Below are 16,280 nucleotides of genomic sequence, written 5' to 3'. Positions count from 1 at the left end.
GACTGTCTCAAAGTATTCCAGTGAAAGACTGTGTCACAATTTCCCTTTTCAATAAGATTTGTTTGTTTGTATGTACTGTGTTATATATTCCATATATATTTCATACAACTGTAGCATTAATTATTTTAGTTAGGTTAGCTTTTTGTGATCTTACCAACTTTCAGGTTTGGGGGGGGGGGGGGTTGGGGGTTTTGTTGAATTTTTTTGTGTGTGTGTGTGTGAAGACAAGTACAATCATTATAGCTTTCCATTATAGAAACTGTATCCAGCTCTAATGTGTATTTTTGTAACATATAGTGCACTTTCATGAATCTTCCTTCATAAGTACCATTCAGTAAAAATTACTAAAATTTAAAACAGTTTTTTATTTTGGTGTCTGGACACAATTCTGAAATGAGTAGAAAGACAAAACGTGTTAAGTCTCCTTCTGTATATCCAGAGGTTTTTAAAAAGTTGTAAGCTATTTTCTATTAAAGGCTTAGGAATCAAAGCATTTTGCTGGGTTTGTTACTGATTTAGCTCTGTGTTTGCTAGCACTCATGCTACCTCTAATATGCCATGTTACAAACACAACCAGGTGTCCCTTCATCTTACTAGTAATATAATGGTTGTGCATGTGCCACAGAATGCCTCTTGGCTTAACAGAACCATCTAGAAACAATATCCCATGTAGGTGAACCATGGCATCACTCATGAAGGACCTTCCAAAGGTCCATAAGGCTGCTTTTCCAAAGCAGTCCTTCCTCTAGCAGGAGGAATTGACAGGTGGGTAAACCTCAGCTATGAAGAGGGAAGATGTTTCTACCACTGCGGCCCCAAGATAGTGCATCGAGGAGTAGGAACTGTGTATGTGCATCGGGACACTGTGCCACTTTCCCCTATCGGTAGATTTGTTTCACAGCCCTGTAAAAGAGGGGCCCAGTTCAGAAGCTCTTAACATATCATGGCTCATGTTCAGAGGCAGAGCTGGCAGCCAAAGTTGTTTTACAGGAGTCAGCTTCTTAAAACTGCACATCCCTCTGTTTCACATTTTGGAGTGTCATTTTTTACTTTTCATACTTTGGAATTCCTTTGTCTTTCCCTTCAATTAGATTGCTTTTGCAGGATTTAATTAAAAAAAAAACTTATTTTCTCTTACAGGTCATCCGCACCTTGGATCCTAAGCAGAACCAGGGTGCAGCTCCTGAGATTCAGGCTCTGAAAAATCAGTTGCAGGAGCGAGACAGAATGTTTCATTCATTGGAGGTAGTAATCCTCATGTTTCCTAGTAGATGCATATTTCCTCATTTGTTTTTTAGGTATAGACTAATACTGTTGTTATACTTTGGTTTTAAAAGTATGCTTTTTTCATATTTGTTTTGTAGAAAGAATATGAAAAAACAAAAAGTCAAAGAGAAATGGAGGAGAAATTTATTGTTAGTGCCTGGTACAATATGGTAAGAATCTCCCGCACATTTCATTACAAAAACCCACCAAACAAAACAGGAAAGAAACTATTAATATTCTGGGTTGTTGATAACAGTATTCATTCATTTACACTTTTTGTGGGTTTTTTTGTCTAAAAAACATTTTCCAACACACAGACACAGAAACAAATGGTTTTAAATAATTTTAAGTTACCACTATGTAAGAATAAGTTCCTATGATAACCTTGGGGTAAAGGAAAAAGAACATGTTTGTTATTTTTAAATTCTAAAATGAGAAATGGCACTTTCTAGAGGGGAGGGTATCTCAGATTGCTGTTTTGTAATTCCAGCCCTTCAGTTATACTAATTTACAGTGCTCAGATTACTTTCTTCTTTGACTCTGCACTTTCCAGTCTTCCAGTTGTTTCTAAGGAAGGGGCACAAGAAAAGCAGTACAGCTTGCTTGCTGCAGGAAGTGCTCTTGAGACAAAAACCCTTTAATGTGAGAACAAATTTAGCCCCATGTAAAGGGTAAGCACAGGGGCAAGACCCTCACTTAAACTTTTCAAACCATAAGGAAGTGATCTGTGACAGCTGTACAGCTTTTGCTGGGCCTCTATGCCAAAAGATTTTTCACTTTAAATGCATTCAAGACTTCCCTTTGACAGTGTGGCTGCATTTAAACTGCTCTTCAGATAGAAAGAATTGCTGACCTGTGTAACAGTCATGTTTCATTCTGCTTCATCATGGAGTTCAGATTCCTCTTATCTGTCTTCCCTTGGAAAAGTTTTCTTCTTGCTGTTCTTGTTCTTGTTATGTCCATGAATAGTAAGCCAAAAATCGTACTTAAGCAGGGTGTCTGAATCCTTTAAATGTTGAAGGCATTTTCAAATGACTAGTGTCCTTGACCAATTTTGTAAGTTAGTCCCACAGACAAGCAGAAGACAAGCCTGAGCTAAGAGCTGTGATTCAACAGCCTGTCATGAACACTAAGATGAGCATTGGTAGCTTTGTGTCTTTCTCTAATTAGCTTCTGCGTTTGTACATAATTCATCACAGCTTCCCTCATTTCCTCCTTGCATTTACTCCTGCTGAAAACATACTTTTTCTCAAAATGTTCTCCTGCCATATGAGCTGGTATTTTCACAGAGGATGACAATACTTTAATTATTTTCAGAAGAAAAGTACGCTTCTAGCTCAACATGCTGAAGGGGAGCAGAGTGGAGAGGGGAAGCACTTCTCATTGGAGAGACTGGTCCAGTCAGTTAACACGTGTTTATTTGGAGAATCTGTGTTCAGATCTGGGACACTGGGGGTCCTGCTTTTCACCAGTTACTCCAAACCCAGACAACGATGGGGGGGAGAGAGGAAAAAAACCCGCCAAAAACAACACACAAAGAATTAAGAATATCTTAGCTTAATCCTTGAAAATATGGTGCTTCATGTTTGAAATGCAAAGTAGCTTAGTGTTGGTGAAGAGGGAGATAATAAAGACAATGTAAATGAGTAAAGTTGTTCAGTGTTATGTGTTGGTATTCACTGAGAAGTTTCTCTTTGTCCATAGGGAATGACTCTGCATAAAAAAGCAGCAGAAGATAGACTGGCTAGTACAGGCTCAGGACAGTCCTTCCTGGCTAGACAGAGGCAAGCCACGAGCACAAGGAGATCTTACCCTGGTCATGTCCAGCCAGCAACAGCAAGGTAGAGAAGCCTTGCCCTTAGAAAGAAAACTGCCCTGTGATCCAGGCCACTTCTGTTGCAAGTGACAACATTCAAGGAAAATCAGCCAGCATCCTTTCTCTTTCTCCACTACTATTATTTTACAGTTCAGGAAAGGGTTTTATTATGGTTCTCATTGTTCTGTATTGCCCTTTGCATATATTTTTTGGAGTCAATCTCTCTCTGTGCATTTTTTGAATGTGCCAAAGTTTTGAAAACATCTGGAGGAGTGCTGTATAATCTTATTTGTATGAAGCCTGGTCTCTTATGAAAAGCTTCATATGGGCTGTGTAACAATGTGAATTTCCTGTCACGGTTGATAAATTTGTGCCTATAAGGGTTGTTACGCTTTATAAGACTGTCGTTGTTCAAAGGGAATTAGGCTTTTTATTTCATGTGCTAACCTGTTGCTTCAGAAAAATGCTGAAAACTCATTACAGAAACACAAAATTAGTATATAATACCATTGTGAAATGTATTTGCTACTAAAAATATTAACAGCAATTTTATTTTTTTTTTAACTCCTACATGCAAAGTTTGCTTTTATTCTTGGCATGTAATAGGGAAGTAGGATGGGGTTTTTTTCAGGTTTTTCTTTATCTAGTGGTGTTACCTCTTTTGCTGGCAGAGCTGACAATTTTCAAATGGTTTGTTCTGCTCTTCTTGATCAAGTGTATGCTTAAATACATATTATAAAGACATTGAGAAATATTTAGAATGCTCTAATACGTTACTGCATCATCCTTTTAAAGAGGTCATTTGTTTTAAAATTTTATAATTATGGATGAACAGTACATAATGGATCAAGGCCCTGATTAATATTGTTGATGTTATTGTATACTAGTTGTCATCCGCTACTAAAAGTCTTGCTTTTAGTATGTTGATTCAGGGTACAGTTGTATCAGTTGCCTTACTAACGGTACCAGTGCCTTCAGGTGAGTTTGTTGCAGGCTTTGCTGGAAATTGATTGTGATTCGTTGTACTGCCTTTTTAGTGTGTAGCTGGTTATTTCTACATCAGTCATTTTAGCACCTTCACATTGATCAGTGGAGTTAGTGGTGGCCCCTATGCTTAATTTAAGTTCTGTTCCTACAGAGTTCTGCCTTTTTCCTGACTAATTCTGTGCTCTCCGTATCATTTTTGTCAAAGAATGGATGGACACAGAGGACCTGAGTATTGACCTGAGTTGAAAGTTTCATGTACATACATCTTGCAGTGATTCAGTTTTAAGCATTTTTTCATTTAGAGACTGTTGGGACCCTAACATACATGCCGTCTGGTTTATAAATTTACTTTTACCTTATTTTAATGGCCTCCCAAGTGAAGACATTCTTTCATGAATATTATTAGAGAAAAGACGTACTAGCATTTATTAATCATCTGAAGGTCTGTGTTAATTCACAACTTGGGTATAATGAGCAAAGGGTAATTCAAAGAAGCACACCTAGATTAAAGGGTAAAGAACAGGTGAATGACACTTTGAGGTACTGTTTTATCCTCAAGTACATCATATATTTTAATCTAGGCCAAGAAATGCATTCAGTATGAGTCTGAAAAATTTTATCAGTTCTGTACCCCCTCCTACACCCCCCCAGTAATATGAAAACAGATGTTGAAGTTTATTAATTGCATATAGGTTTGTCTACTATGCCTCACATTTAGAAAAAAAATGATTTTCTAAAAATTCTCTTTGCTTCTTCAAGGTATGACGAGTCTGGGTTATTGCAAGATTAGATAAGCTAGTGAAAATACCTTCTTGTGTGCAGAAAGGTAACAATGTAAGGGAAGTGTAGGACGATTTCTGTAGCTCAGGGAGGTGATACTCATTTTGCTGTCTGAGATACAGAATACTAAAGGGACAAGAAGTCATATGTGTTATCTGGCAAGATGACCACAGTCCGTGAAGGATGTCTTTTACTGATCTTATTGTGCAATCCATTCTAGTAATTTGAAGAACTCTTTTACCACATGCCATGTGTGAACAGGAGTGAATAAGATTGCTCCTCTGAGAAAATTTGATGTTCCTGTTTGAGATTACAGCATTTTATATCACCCAGAGAAAGAACCTAAGAATACCTAAAGCTCCATTTTTATTTTAATCTGGCTGGCTCTGTCTGTTACCTGCCAAAGCCTATTTGTGAAAGCGAAGAATACCAGGACATTGATGTGAAGTGTTATCTCTTAATTTTGTCTAATAATTTAATTTCCTGTTGCTGTTGATTAAGTGGAGGTCTAAAATAACCTGAACAAAACCTACACACTAGAATAAAACCTCTAGCTTTTATTATTTTAACATTTGTTTTGCCATTTTGCCTCCAAAGTTTTGATGATGGGCAAATGCCCCTAATGGTTAGGAGATGAACAGATGCTCATTAGAAGACTCGTTTTTAGCTTTTGCTTTCCTGTCTCTCATGACTTCTTTTTACTGCTTGGTGGTTGTTGGCTTTTATGTTCTGCGTTGTAGTTCTGGTTGGTCTGTCCTTTTCCCCTAAGATAAGGCACTGAAGTGTTTTCCATAGTTCCCTTCAAGAATATGTACTTGCATTAGAGAGCAAAACAGCAAAACAAGGCTAATATTAATCTGTGCTTTATTGCACATAGTAATTTTTAGGTAAGATTGAACAAGCATTTTGTCTTTTGAGAATTCACAAACTTGTAGAAATTCTGGTATTTCCCAGAATTTGCGTTGAAGAATCTAAAAATACACTTTTTGCTATCCAGTTCCAGTAAGTCATTTGTTCTGTCTTGTAATGGTAATCATCAGGAATTTTAGTTCCTTGTTCTTCAACATTTTACTTCTATTATTTGCTGCAGATATAAATTCTTAATCTTTGGGTGTGGATGAGTGCAGGTGGTAAACATCATAAACCTTCTCTCTCACAGGAACAGCTTCTTATTGAAAACGTTAAGCTTCATTATTTTCTTTGCTTGTTATGTAGCTCTGGAAGTAGTGTGGTATTAAGAAGAAGAAGGGGTTCGTAGTGTGACTTCAGGGAATAAGCACATGTATAGACAAGCTACCAGTGAGTGAGGTCTATTTGTCTTATCTTCAGTATTAAAAAAATATAAGCAAAAAATCCGTGTAAAACAGAATTATCTCAGTAGTTTAGATTCTTCTAATAAGCTTTTAGGAACACTTTTTCAGGGGCAACAAAGACCATTTTTACATCAAAATGGTAGTGGTAATTACTAAACCAATGCTATATCCTTTCCTGATGCACTACAGAAAAAACCCCTACAGACTACAGAGCTTAAAGATAAAAGTTTCTTTACTGATAGAACAGCTGAAGAGTTCATGAGAGTATGTTCCTGACCACTGTGCTGGGGATCCACCCAGAATAATCTTTCTGACAGATTTAATTAATGCCAATAAAAGATAACAGTTAAATAGATTAATATTTTCAGCATTCAGAGCTGAGGCTTAGTTTCTGGTCTTAAAGGATGTGTCTGCAGTTCAGTTCATACACTTCGGTGGGGAGTTAAGTTGTTAGCATATCTGATCAGACATTACAGAATAAAATATTCAGGTTCTCCGTTTTCATGATAGCAACACATAACCACTTGGATCATAACACGTATTTTTCAAGTGCTGTGAAAATTGGAACAATCTAATTTAAAGGTTGTGTGTTCCACCACAGTGCAAAAGAAGATGAATTACTAGAGCACACAGCTTTATATCTTGTAAAGTGAAGTAAATATTTAATAGCTACAAGATGCTTTTCATTATATCCTTGGAAATAACCAAATGGTAATCTTGTCCTGTTCTGATGTCACTTGATGTAACGGCAATGCTTCTGCAAGTTTTCTGTGGCTTTTTATTCATGTAAGGACCACCAGTGATTTTATATTAATTGTTTATGAAAGAATTAACAGTGACTGTTCCTTTTACTGCTTTATGATGCTCTTAAATAGTAAGTGATACATGCAAGCTGTCAAGAAAATTTAAAAGTATTTTGCGCTTTTAAAGTCTTTGGTATTTTAACATGTGTAAGTAGCTTTTGCTTTTCCTCAGTTTTTCCTCAGTCTAGTATATGAGACTATCCACTTAGCAGCTTCCTGGCTGATTCTAAGTGGATTTAATTGTCTTGATGTCTTGACATTTTATGTAGATTTGGTAACAAAAATATTTTCATTTCACCGCTTGATTTTCTTCTAGTTAGTGATTTGGAGAAAGACTGTCCTGAATATGTCTAATTTTTCTTTTTCTTATGAAGCAAAACAGTACCTGAATTTTACTCATTTTGTAGAGGTTTTTATTCTTGTCCAACATTTGTACCGTTCGCAAGGATTGATGAGGGATGTATTTTTGCACTCAAAGTCAGCTGTGGCATACTGACTTCTTACAGATTTTTGCACATGTTTTAAATAGAATGGGGATTCTGTGTTCTTCAGTAATATTGTATGGATGAACTTTGGTACCTCCAAACGAAGTTTAGCAAATTTTGCAGGCATTTTCCTCACTGGTATTGTGCAAATAAACAGCTAAAAGAGGTTACTCTGTCAGGAAATACTTTCAAGTGGTGTTTTTTCCTCTAAGCCAAGTAGTCATACTTCAGCAGTGTCACCTACAGAATAGTTCAGTAGCTGGATTATGTCTGGAATGTGATCTCAGGAAATCAAGTACTTATAAAGAAACCTTTTCAGAAGCCCTTCCTTGAAACAACAACCAGCTGATGCTGGCAGTATGATACATTTAGCATTCTGTGAAAATGAAGAGGTGAATCATTATATATAACAATTTAAATGTAAAGATCAGGTAAACAAGACATTGAGTGAAAGAGGTTTTGATACAAACTGCAACACAGCCCAGGCACATGTCCCCTCATAAATCTGAGCAGTCTAGCTCCCTTCTCTATGGGGAAGAACGCTGCGTTTGGACTTTGTGCCTTTCAACAGGAGGAAGTGTAGTCTTGCATTATCTCATAGGTGAGTGCAGGAGCAAATAACGAATCACACTTGCACTCAGAACATCTCTACAAGCCAAACCATATTATTGGCTTGTGGCAGATACCAGATTCTAGGTAGGATTCTAGCCATACCTCCAGTTTGTTACTTTCAAGGAATGAAGAACTTGTCCTGGCATGACCGATTACCTTGCCTTGCTCCCTCTGGAAGTCCAAAAAAGGAGCAGAAGCCTGTCAGTGACTCTGCAGGCTGAAAGTAAAAATAAGGGATGACTTCTTCAGCTTGGAGGTGGAGGAGACTGATGCAAGCAACTATTTAAGTACAAAACTCTGAAGAGCAGTATGTCTTTCACCATTTTGCTTTTTGGTGTTAATTTGAAAACAATGAAACAGAACCTGAGCTTTTGGAGCTGGGCACGGTGGGGTGGTAATTAATTTTGAATTGCAGTTGATTAAGTATTAAAGGCTTTACCTATGTGAATAAGGCAGAAGCTATCGTTATCAGCCACAGCAACTTCAGACTTCATCCATGTGGTACAGTGAGGCCCCGGAGATTTTGACTCTGCTGCCGGCTTCATTGTACCATTCGGAGATGTTGAGGACGTAATAACTCTGTCCTGTTTTTTATTGACTTGACTTCTGTGGATTTGTTGAAATACTGGACCACAAAGTTAATTTTTTTACATGTATCAGCTCGTTGAATTAGGTAATAAATGACTGTTGACTGAGGAGTTCTAGGAAACATGGCAAACCGTAAAGTCCTGTGGGGCACCGAGGCAGCACTGGGCAGTACAGCCGAGGCAGCTTCCCAGGCAAATTGATCTGGTTTCAGGTTGTAGCCAGTGGGTCAGCAGGAGCTCATGACAATTGAAGTCCTTGCCTATTAGTTGTGGAGGGGTGGTTTTGCTGTGAACTTTGCTATGGCCCTAGATTCTAACCTTCACCTTTAGGCCTTGCCAAGGTAATGCAGGACTGTCCTGAAGCAGATGTCTGCGTTAGCTGGTTCTGGTGGCAAGTGAGGAATTTCCTCTGCTGCTGTTTGCTGTGTGCATAAAGTCATTTGGAAGACTGCGTATTGTGCAGTCTCTGTTGCACTGCGTGTCAATTCCAGACTGAAAGCAGGTTCCGTTTGTCAGATAAAAAATTCTTGCTGCTGCCTTGTTGCTTTGGATCTCACAGACTGATCCATACAACATGAAAAATATTGCTAATAGAGGGAAATCCAGGACAGCTGGGAAGCCTTTCTTGGCTGTTGGTGCCTTTATTCATTGCTTCACATTAGAAAGGTCCTTTACTATCAGATGAATAAGTTAAAAGAGTATCACGTTTCAGAAGGAGGAACAGTTATTCTAATCATTACAAAAGTAGTCATTTGTCAGCACTTCGAAGAGCTGTTAACTACTGTAAGATAGCACAAATCTGAAATACTGCAAAAGCAATTGTTTCCACAGGTATAGGATAGCTTATTCTGCAAATGAAACTTGAATCCCTAATGATTATCCCTAATGTTAAGAGAAGAGAAAATCAACATAAAAGCCAATTGTTAGCATGCTTATGAAAATGAGCAGAATTTTAAGAAAATCCCAACTGTTGTAATATTTATATACAATAGTTATAGTGAAACCATCAGACTTTTAAATTGGATTTGAATATAACATTCATTATGCAATTTAAAATTCTGTGAAACGGAGAACATAGTTCTCAGTCACCAAAGCATGCAGGAGAGTAAACCTATTCCATGGAGGTACTGGAGGTTTTGAGAGAGATTTTGAAGCTTTTATTTAGCAGTATCCCTCAGAACTTTGCATAGTTATAAGCATGACATTATAAGGGCACTGTTCTTAGAATTTATAGTCCACCTTGTATTCTCTGGTTGTAAGAGTTAAGAAAATGCAAAGTGGATTCTTGGTTGAGCCTTTGCTCCTTTAAAAAAATCTCAAGGAAATACCATGGAGAAAGACAGAATAGGTGCAGAAAGAACAAACTTTAGCAGTTAAAGCTAGGTAATGAAGCTAGGAAATCTGCAGAAAGAGAAATCTGGAAGCAATTATTTCAAAGCAGAAGTATTTTGGGAAGAGTGTCTGGTGTTGGACCTGGAAAGTGAGTAGACTGCATTGGTCTGATAGTGTTGGTGGTGGCGTTAGAAAGTACTGCTTATGGACAGCAGGGTCTTGGCTGCAGAAAGCCTGATTCACTTTAGGATCAAACCTAGATTGAACAGGAAAAAAGTAGTTGCTCAGAGAGGACATGGGTTTTTTTGTGGGCGGGTTTTTTAGGGGTGAGCAGCGCCCTGAATTCGAAGTTCCTGTGTTGGTAGGTACCCCCCAGCTGGCTAGGTTAATGAAAAAGGCTGCCGTCCCTTCTGTGGCTTCGATGTGCTGGGGTTGTCCCAGTCGTGCCTGTGTGTTGAAGAAACAAGACGTCAGTGAGAAGTTAAGGAAGACTTTTAAGGGACAGATAACCACTTGTAATGAAGTAGAGCTAATGGGATTAGGCCCTGAATGTTGAAGGGAAATGCGTCACGAAGAAACAATCCCTCAGGCTGACAATGAACCTTCACTTGTAGCGGGAATATTTTGGATTGGCAAAGGAAAGAAGTAGGAGAAAGTCACTCCTCTATAGACACATCATCTGCTGCATTAACTGTCTCTTTCTGAAGATGCTGCAGAAGCAATGACAGATTATGCTGAGTGAATTTACCCTCATGTCTTGCATCTCTGTCTTCTGAAGTGTTGCCTCAACAGGTAGCTTTAAAATACATTATTTTTGAGGAGTTCTCCAAGAGAAAGAAATTGACAGAAATTTTTTCTGTGATGATTAGAATTTCTAGTCAGGAAACAACACTGTCAGATGAATTTGTTGCATCCTTGAAAGAGGATACACTGTCCTGAGTTTACAAGACCTCTCAAAAGTACTGTTGACTCAAAGCAAAACCTCAATGTCATCTCCATTTATGTGCAACAGGACACTTGAAGTGCTACTAAGTAACGTCTGAACTAAGTTACAGCCAGGTGAGACTAACAGAGTAGACTATATTGATTTACGCACTATAGCATAGATACATGCTTATATAGCTTGAATGTTTTTTTTAATAGACTAACTACAGTGATCATCACATTATTAACTCTGATTTCTGTAACTTTATGCACCCCAGCAGTGCCATGCAAGCTTAACAGACTATGATTGCTCAAATACACTCTCAAGGTCTTTGAATGTGTTGAAAGTGTTAATTTTTAAAAATTTTATTTCATTTGCTTTATGTCTATTTGGTTTTCAACTATGGCTTGTATTCTGTGTTGGTGATGAGAAGGAAAAGAGGGATGTGCAAGCTGCAGGACTTACAGAAAGGCAGATATTTTTTTTCAGTAAGTCCTCGAGTTCAGCTATAAATACTTTATCTATTTAACCTGGATTTGCCCTCATTTTTGACCAGTGCAATACTAGGAAGGAGGAAGTGGGGAGAGAAACAGTTTGCATGCTTTGATTTCGGTCTGGTGAAGCCATTTTGCTCTTTGCAGTATCAATCACAGTGAGTGCAATGTGAAAATGAGAACAAGCAGGTAGTGCTGTGCCATGCTGTGCGGGGATATTTGTGTTACTTGTGGAAGCTGAAATCACTGTAGCTGGTTTGTAAAGCATTCCGTTCCAATTAGACTGGCCAAAGAAGAAGAGAGCGCATCAGCAAGGATGGAGAAATATGCCAGCCTCTCCAGTTCTCTTCCAAACTTAGATTCACTTCCACAGCATTGTGATGTTCTCTTTGGGACTGCTCAGTGGCTTCTACTCGGCTTATTTCAACAAGAATACATATAACGTTCTTGCAATTCGAAACTGTATTCTCATGCAATGAATAGAACTTACCAGTGTAGTGTGGCAGTGATGCTGTTGTAGCCTCACACACAGGATGAGCTTTGACGAAACAAACACTTAAAAGTCTTTGAATTGTGCTCAGAGCTCAAAGGCTCAGAGTCATTATGACCCTGATTGTCCTCTAATATATAACCACACGCAGTACTGGACAGGCACCTTTCACTTTATATTGCTTTGATTTTTTTAACTGTTGTACTCACAGACAGCAGGAATGCCTGAGATGTTTTCACTGCTGTGTACTTCTTCCGTAGCTGTGTTAATTGAGAATGGTGCCTTGAAGGGCTTTACTCAGAATTGTTTTAAATTTTTCTGAATTATGTCTAAATTTAGGTATTGTTTAAGGCTGTTTTGCTGCTCTTTACAATTACTGGCATGTAACCTTCCTGTTAATTTGAAGAGTGGCTCTGGCAAGGGGTTTTCCCCATGAATTTGCACGACTCTTAAGTAGAAACAGCCTTACTAAACTGCTCTGAAAAATACCTGTTCTGTGCTCTGGGTTTTTTTAAAGGTAATATGTTATCTGCTTTTTAACTTTCTTCTTTATTCTTTTATTTGCAGTGATGTGGTTGCATGACCTGCAGCATTATTGTAACAGGGACTGTTCAGTGCATGACTTGCTTTTCTGTCCAGACTACATAATCAAAACTTAACCAGTTCTACACTTAAGACTCATGGCCATCTGATTTCAAAGGGAGATCTACTTGCAGAGAAGCTTACCATCCTGGGGAGTGGCTTTCCCATTTCCCACTTGCATTTACTCTTTCTCTTCACAAAAAGTCTCCTATGAGGCTAGGAGAGAGGAAATCCAGTATTCAGAACTCAACAGGAGGCGTTCTGCAAACTGACAGAGCATTGTCAGCTCTCCATTTTTATTTCCACCTGTCCACTTTATTTAATTCTGATTAACAGTATTAACACACAGACTTCCTGCAACTTTTTCCTATACTGAACTATAAAAATCTAGTCTTAATGAGTTCCTAGAAACATCTTTTGGTTACTGTTAAAATTTCAAAGCACCTGTACCCTTAAAGGATCCACTTTGAATCTTTAAATAATTAAAGCAAAGCGAAGGAGGTGTCTTACCAGGAGAAATGACTAAGGAATTGCTGCTTGGCTTCCCATCTTCCTTAGAAAACCAGGCAAGGTTCATCTGATAATCTCCGAGCCAGGCAAACTACCGGGTGGTATTTTGTTCAGACACTGCCTGCTTCCTTACTATGTATATACACAGTAGTGTTTGGCTGTTGTATTTTCCTCTACATTTTAGCTGTGTTGTCAGTTCCTTTCAGAAATTTTTTTTCCAAGTCTGTGTACAATTGTTAAAACAATCTGAGGAAAGAACGCGAATGGAGATAAGTATGAAAGCAGTCTACACTTTCAGTATCATGCAGACTGTCCTTGCCAGTTTATACTTTGGGTCATTTATCTTTCACCTGTACTATTTTTTTTTTTTCTTTTCTTCTCCTTATAGCAGTCTTAGCTATTTAATTTCCAATTGCACTAGCTTGGCTGTTTCTTTGTATTATGAAGTCTAGCTATAAGATTTGCCATATGTAGACAGTGTAACTCAAAATGCTTTGTACTGCCTATATTAATTTAAAAAGCTACTTATTTAATATTCTTAAATATCTGCACATTTGTACTACTGTATCTTTGTTTTGTATTGGACATCCAGTACTGGCAAGATTCAGAATACGATGGGGTGCTGTAGTGTTCGAAGTTAAGAAGTTTATTGTATAGGAGTTAGTATGTAATGAATGGGAAAGGGGGCTTCGAAGCCATAGGAGTTGCTGGAAAATCTGAAGAGAGTCTGAATGATGAGTACTGTTAAGTGGTTTGGCTGAAGTCTGGTTGCAGAGAAACCCCATTCTTGCTCACTTGGATCTTAATCCTGCAAAAATGTAACCGCATATGTACTCTGCTTACTCCAAGAACGGTTTTGCTTATTCAGGCCACAGCGTAACTACCAGCCCTGTTTTCCATGTGAGCACTCCCATGCTGGAGGAATATTGTGTGCACTAGTCTCTGCAGTCACTTCTGGTCACAGAAACCAGCGCACGCCTCGTCCCTGGCCTGTCAAGTGGGGCTCTGGGCAGAGCTGCACCACTGCACGTGTTCAGTCCCTGGGGATCATGGTGCCTGCTGTGTCTGGTAGCGACCGGCCGGGTATCCCTGCAGCAGAGACAGCAGCACTTTCATCAGACTGAGACCAACAGAGGGCTAAAGGATTTGTGTCTTTCCAGGTCCTAGCCATTGATCCCTTCTTACATGTTCAGGGCGAGCATTCTTAGAAAAATTCCTTTTTGTTGAGTGTTAAAGGCATGATTTGTTTCTCATTTGCAAGTGCTGCTCTGGCTGGGACAGCATCCTGCCCCAAGACAGTTGGGTGCAGGAGCCCCGAGGTCAGGGGTTCTGTGCAGGGCAGGAGGGGATGTCTGTGTTTTCATGTACCTGCCTGCAAGGTGTCCCACAGTGGAGCTGAGCAAGTGATCTGTGCAAATTAGAGACTAAGTATCAGTTGTTCTTGAGCCTGAAGATGTTTGTGTGTCAGTGTGTTTAGCTTGGCCAAAACTGAGTTCGCTAATGCAATAGAGAGATGTCAGGTGGAGCCAGTAAGTTCCAGCGAGCGGGCTGGCTGCTGTAGTTAGATTAGCCTAGCATCTCTGTCATGAAGTGATTGCAAGCTCACAGCTCAGAGGTGATCTCCAGCATGTCTCTGATGTACTAACTTCATTTGTGCTGCATAGAAAACTCTTATTTTTTTAATAGCAGCTTGTTTGACAGTCCTGAATTGTGTTGATCAATTATCAAAGTAACTATTTGTAAAGTTGCTAGTGATACATTTTCTGTAAAAGAATGGATACTTACTGTGTCAAAACATTAATTTCCCATTTCAGTTCATCTACAAATTGTGTAACTACCAGATTGTCATGGTAGCAGTGTTAATATACATATCTGTATATAGACAAAAAAAAATACTCAGTAACGATAATTGGAATCAAAAGTTTTCATATTTTTTCCCAGTCAAATACACTAATGCTTCCAAGGTGACAGAAGAGTGTACAGTTGTTAAACAAGTTGTAAATAAATGCTTATATAAAATGTAGGTGCTTGTTTTCCTTTATTTGGTACCTGGTTATAAAATGAGGCCAGCGCACAGTCCAGGTCACAGTTACTGATGTGAGCCTGGAGTGCTGTTCTGCTGTGTGCGATGACGGTAGCTGGTGGGAGCTGTTGCAGCCAGGCAGTGACCAACGGGGACCTCAGTGGAGTGGGAATGACATGGATAATGCAAACCTTGCCCTTGAATACACTTTGAATCAGTCACTACTGACTGCCGGGGAAAAAAACGGAGGACTTTTTACAAAGTATGGCTACACCTGGGCTGTCTGATTCCTACATACACGAATGGCATCTTGGACACACATTTTCTGGGGCTGTGCAGGGGAGGGTGGGTGGCAGGTACGTAGCAGCAGGGAGGACACCAGAAACCACAAACCACCTCACTTCTGCTGGGAGGCTTCGCATGTGGCTGCCCCATCACAGCAAGAGCTGCCCGACATGGTTTGCCTCTTAAAGGGCCAAGGCTGAACAGACAAAGACGTTTTCTCTGGCTGATGGAAGTTTATCTGCAGAGGTAGCTAAAGGTGGGGGGAAAACCGCTGCTAATAGGGACAGAAACATCTGTCCTTCCTTCGTGTGCTGATAAGCAGCTTTGCCATCTGGGGTGGGAGGATAAGGTGCTGTCAGACATGCATAAACGTTGCTAGTTGTGAACGAGAAGGTAGCAGCATGCAAGAAACAGTGAGCCTTTTGGCGTCATGGATGGTGCTGGGGCTGAGAAGGATGCAGGAAGATCCTGCCACCGCCTTTCAGGGGCTGCTTTGTAGAAGGAAAAGAGCAAAACCGGGAGCATCCCCTGCCTGCATCCCTGGTGCCAGCTCAGCCCCAGCAGCATGGCTGTGGTGGTAGTGGGAGAGCCCACGGGGCTGGGGGCACAGCTGGGGTGAGGTGTTTGCTGGCTGGGGAGGGCAGGAGAACCCCAGAAGTCTCCCAAGCCACAGGCAGTGTAAGGTGGACATGGGAGTTCCCAGAGCTTCACCTCCAGGTGGTAGTGCTCACTCCAGTCCTCTGCCTCCCTCAGTTGCTCCTCTTCACCTTGGTCATTACTGCAGCATCTCCTGCCCCCAACCACCATCCCCTCTCTTGTCCTATCATTTTTCCCCCATTGCCAGCTGCTTTTTCCTTTTGCTGTACTTTTTTCCGTCCCAGTCCACCCCCTACCCTACCCCAGCCCTGCTCTGAGACCTGCATCACAATCCCTTGTTCCTGCCTCTGCCCTCCCTTCCCCATCCCTCTAGCTCCTCCACATCAAGTCCTG

The 16,280-nt window shown here is 39.8% G+C and overlaps 1 protein-coding gene across 4 annotated transcripts in view; it reads left to right on the top strand.

Moving 5' to 3' along the window:
• Positions 1–15,005, top strand: part of LOC102045936 (hook microtubule tethering protein 3) — a 94,189-nt gene extending 79,184 nt beyond the window's left edge. For 2 of the 4 annotated variants that reach the window (XM_055698859.1, XM_055698862.1), the window contains exons 20-23: positions 1,141–1,245; positions 1,365–1,436; positions 2,971–3,107; positions 12,458–15,005. In XM_055698859.1, coding sequence (XP_055554834.1) covers positions 1,141–1,245; positions 1,365–1,436; positions 2,971–3,107; positions 12,458–12,473 — 330 coding nt within the window. In that variant the 3' untranslated portion in view covers positions 12,474–15,005. Of the gene's footprint in view, positions 1–1,140; positions 1,246–1,364; positions 1,437–2,970 lie in introns of all 4 variants that reach the window. The other 2 variants (XM_055698861.1, XM_055698860.1) reach the window with 2 other exon arrangements.
• Positions 15,006–16,280: the final 1,275 nt, after the last annotated feature.

The sequence above is a fragment of the Falco cherrug genome, chromosome Z (assembly GCF_023634085.1).
Source record: "Falco cherrug isolate bFalChe1 chromosome Z, bFalChe1.pri, whole genome shotgun sequence".
Taxonomy (NCBI): Eukaryota; Metazoa; Chordata; class Aves; order Falconiformes; family Falconidae; genus Falco; species Falco cherrug.
This window is presented reverse-complemented; position numbering and strand designations above follow the sequence as displayed.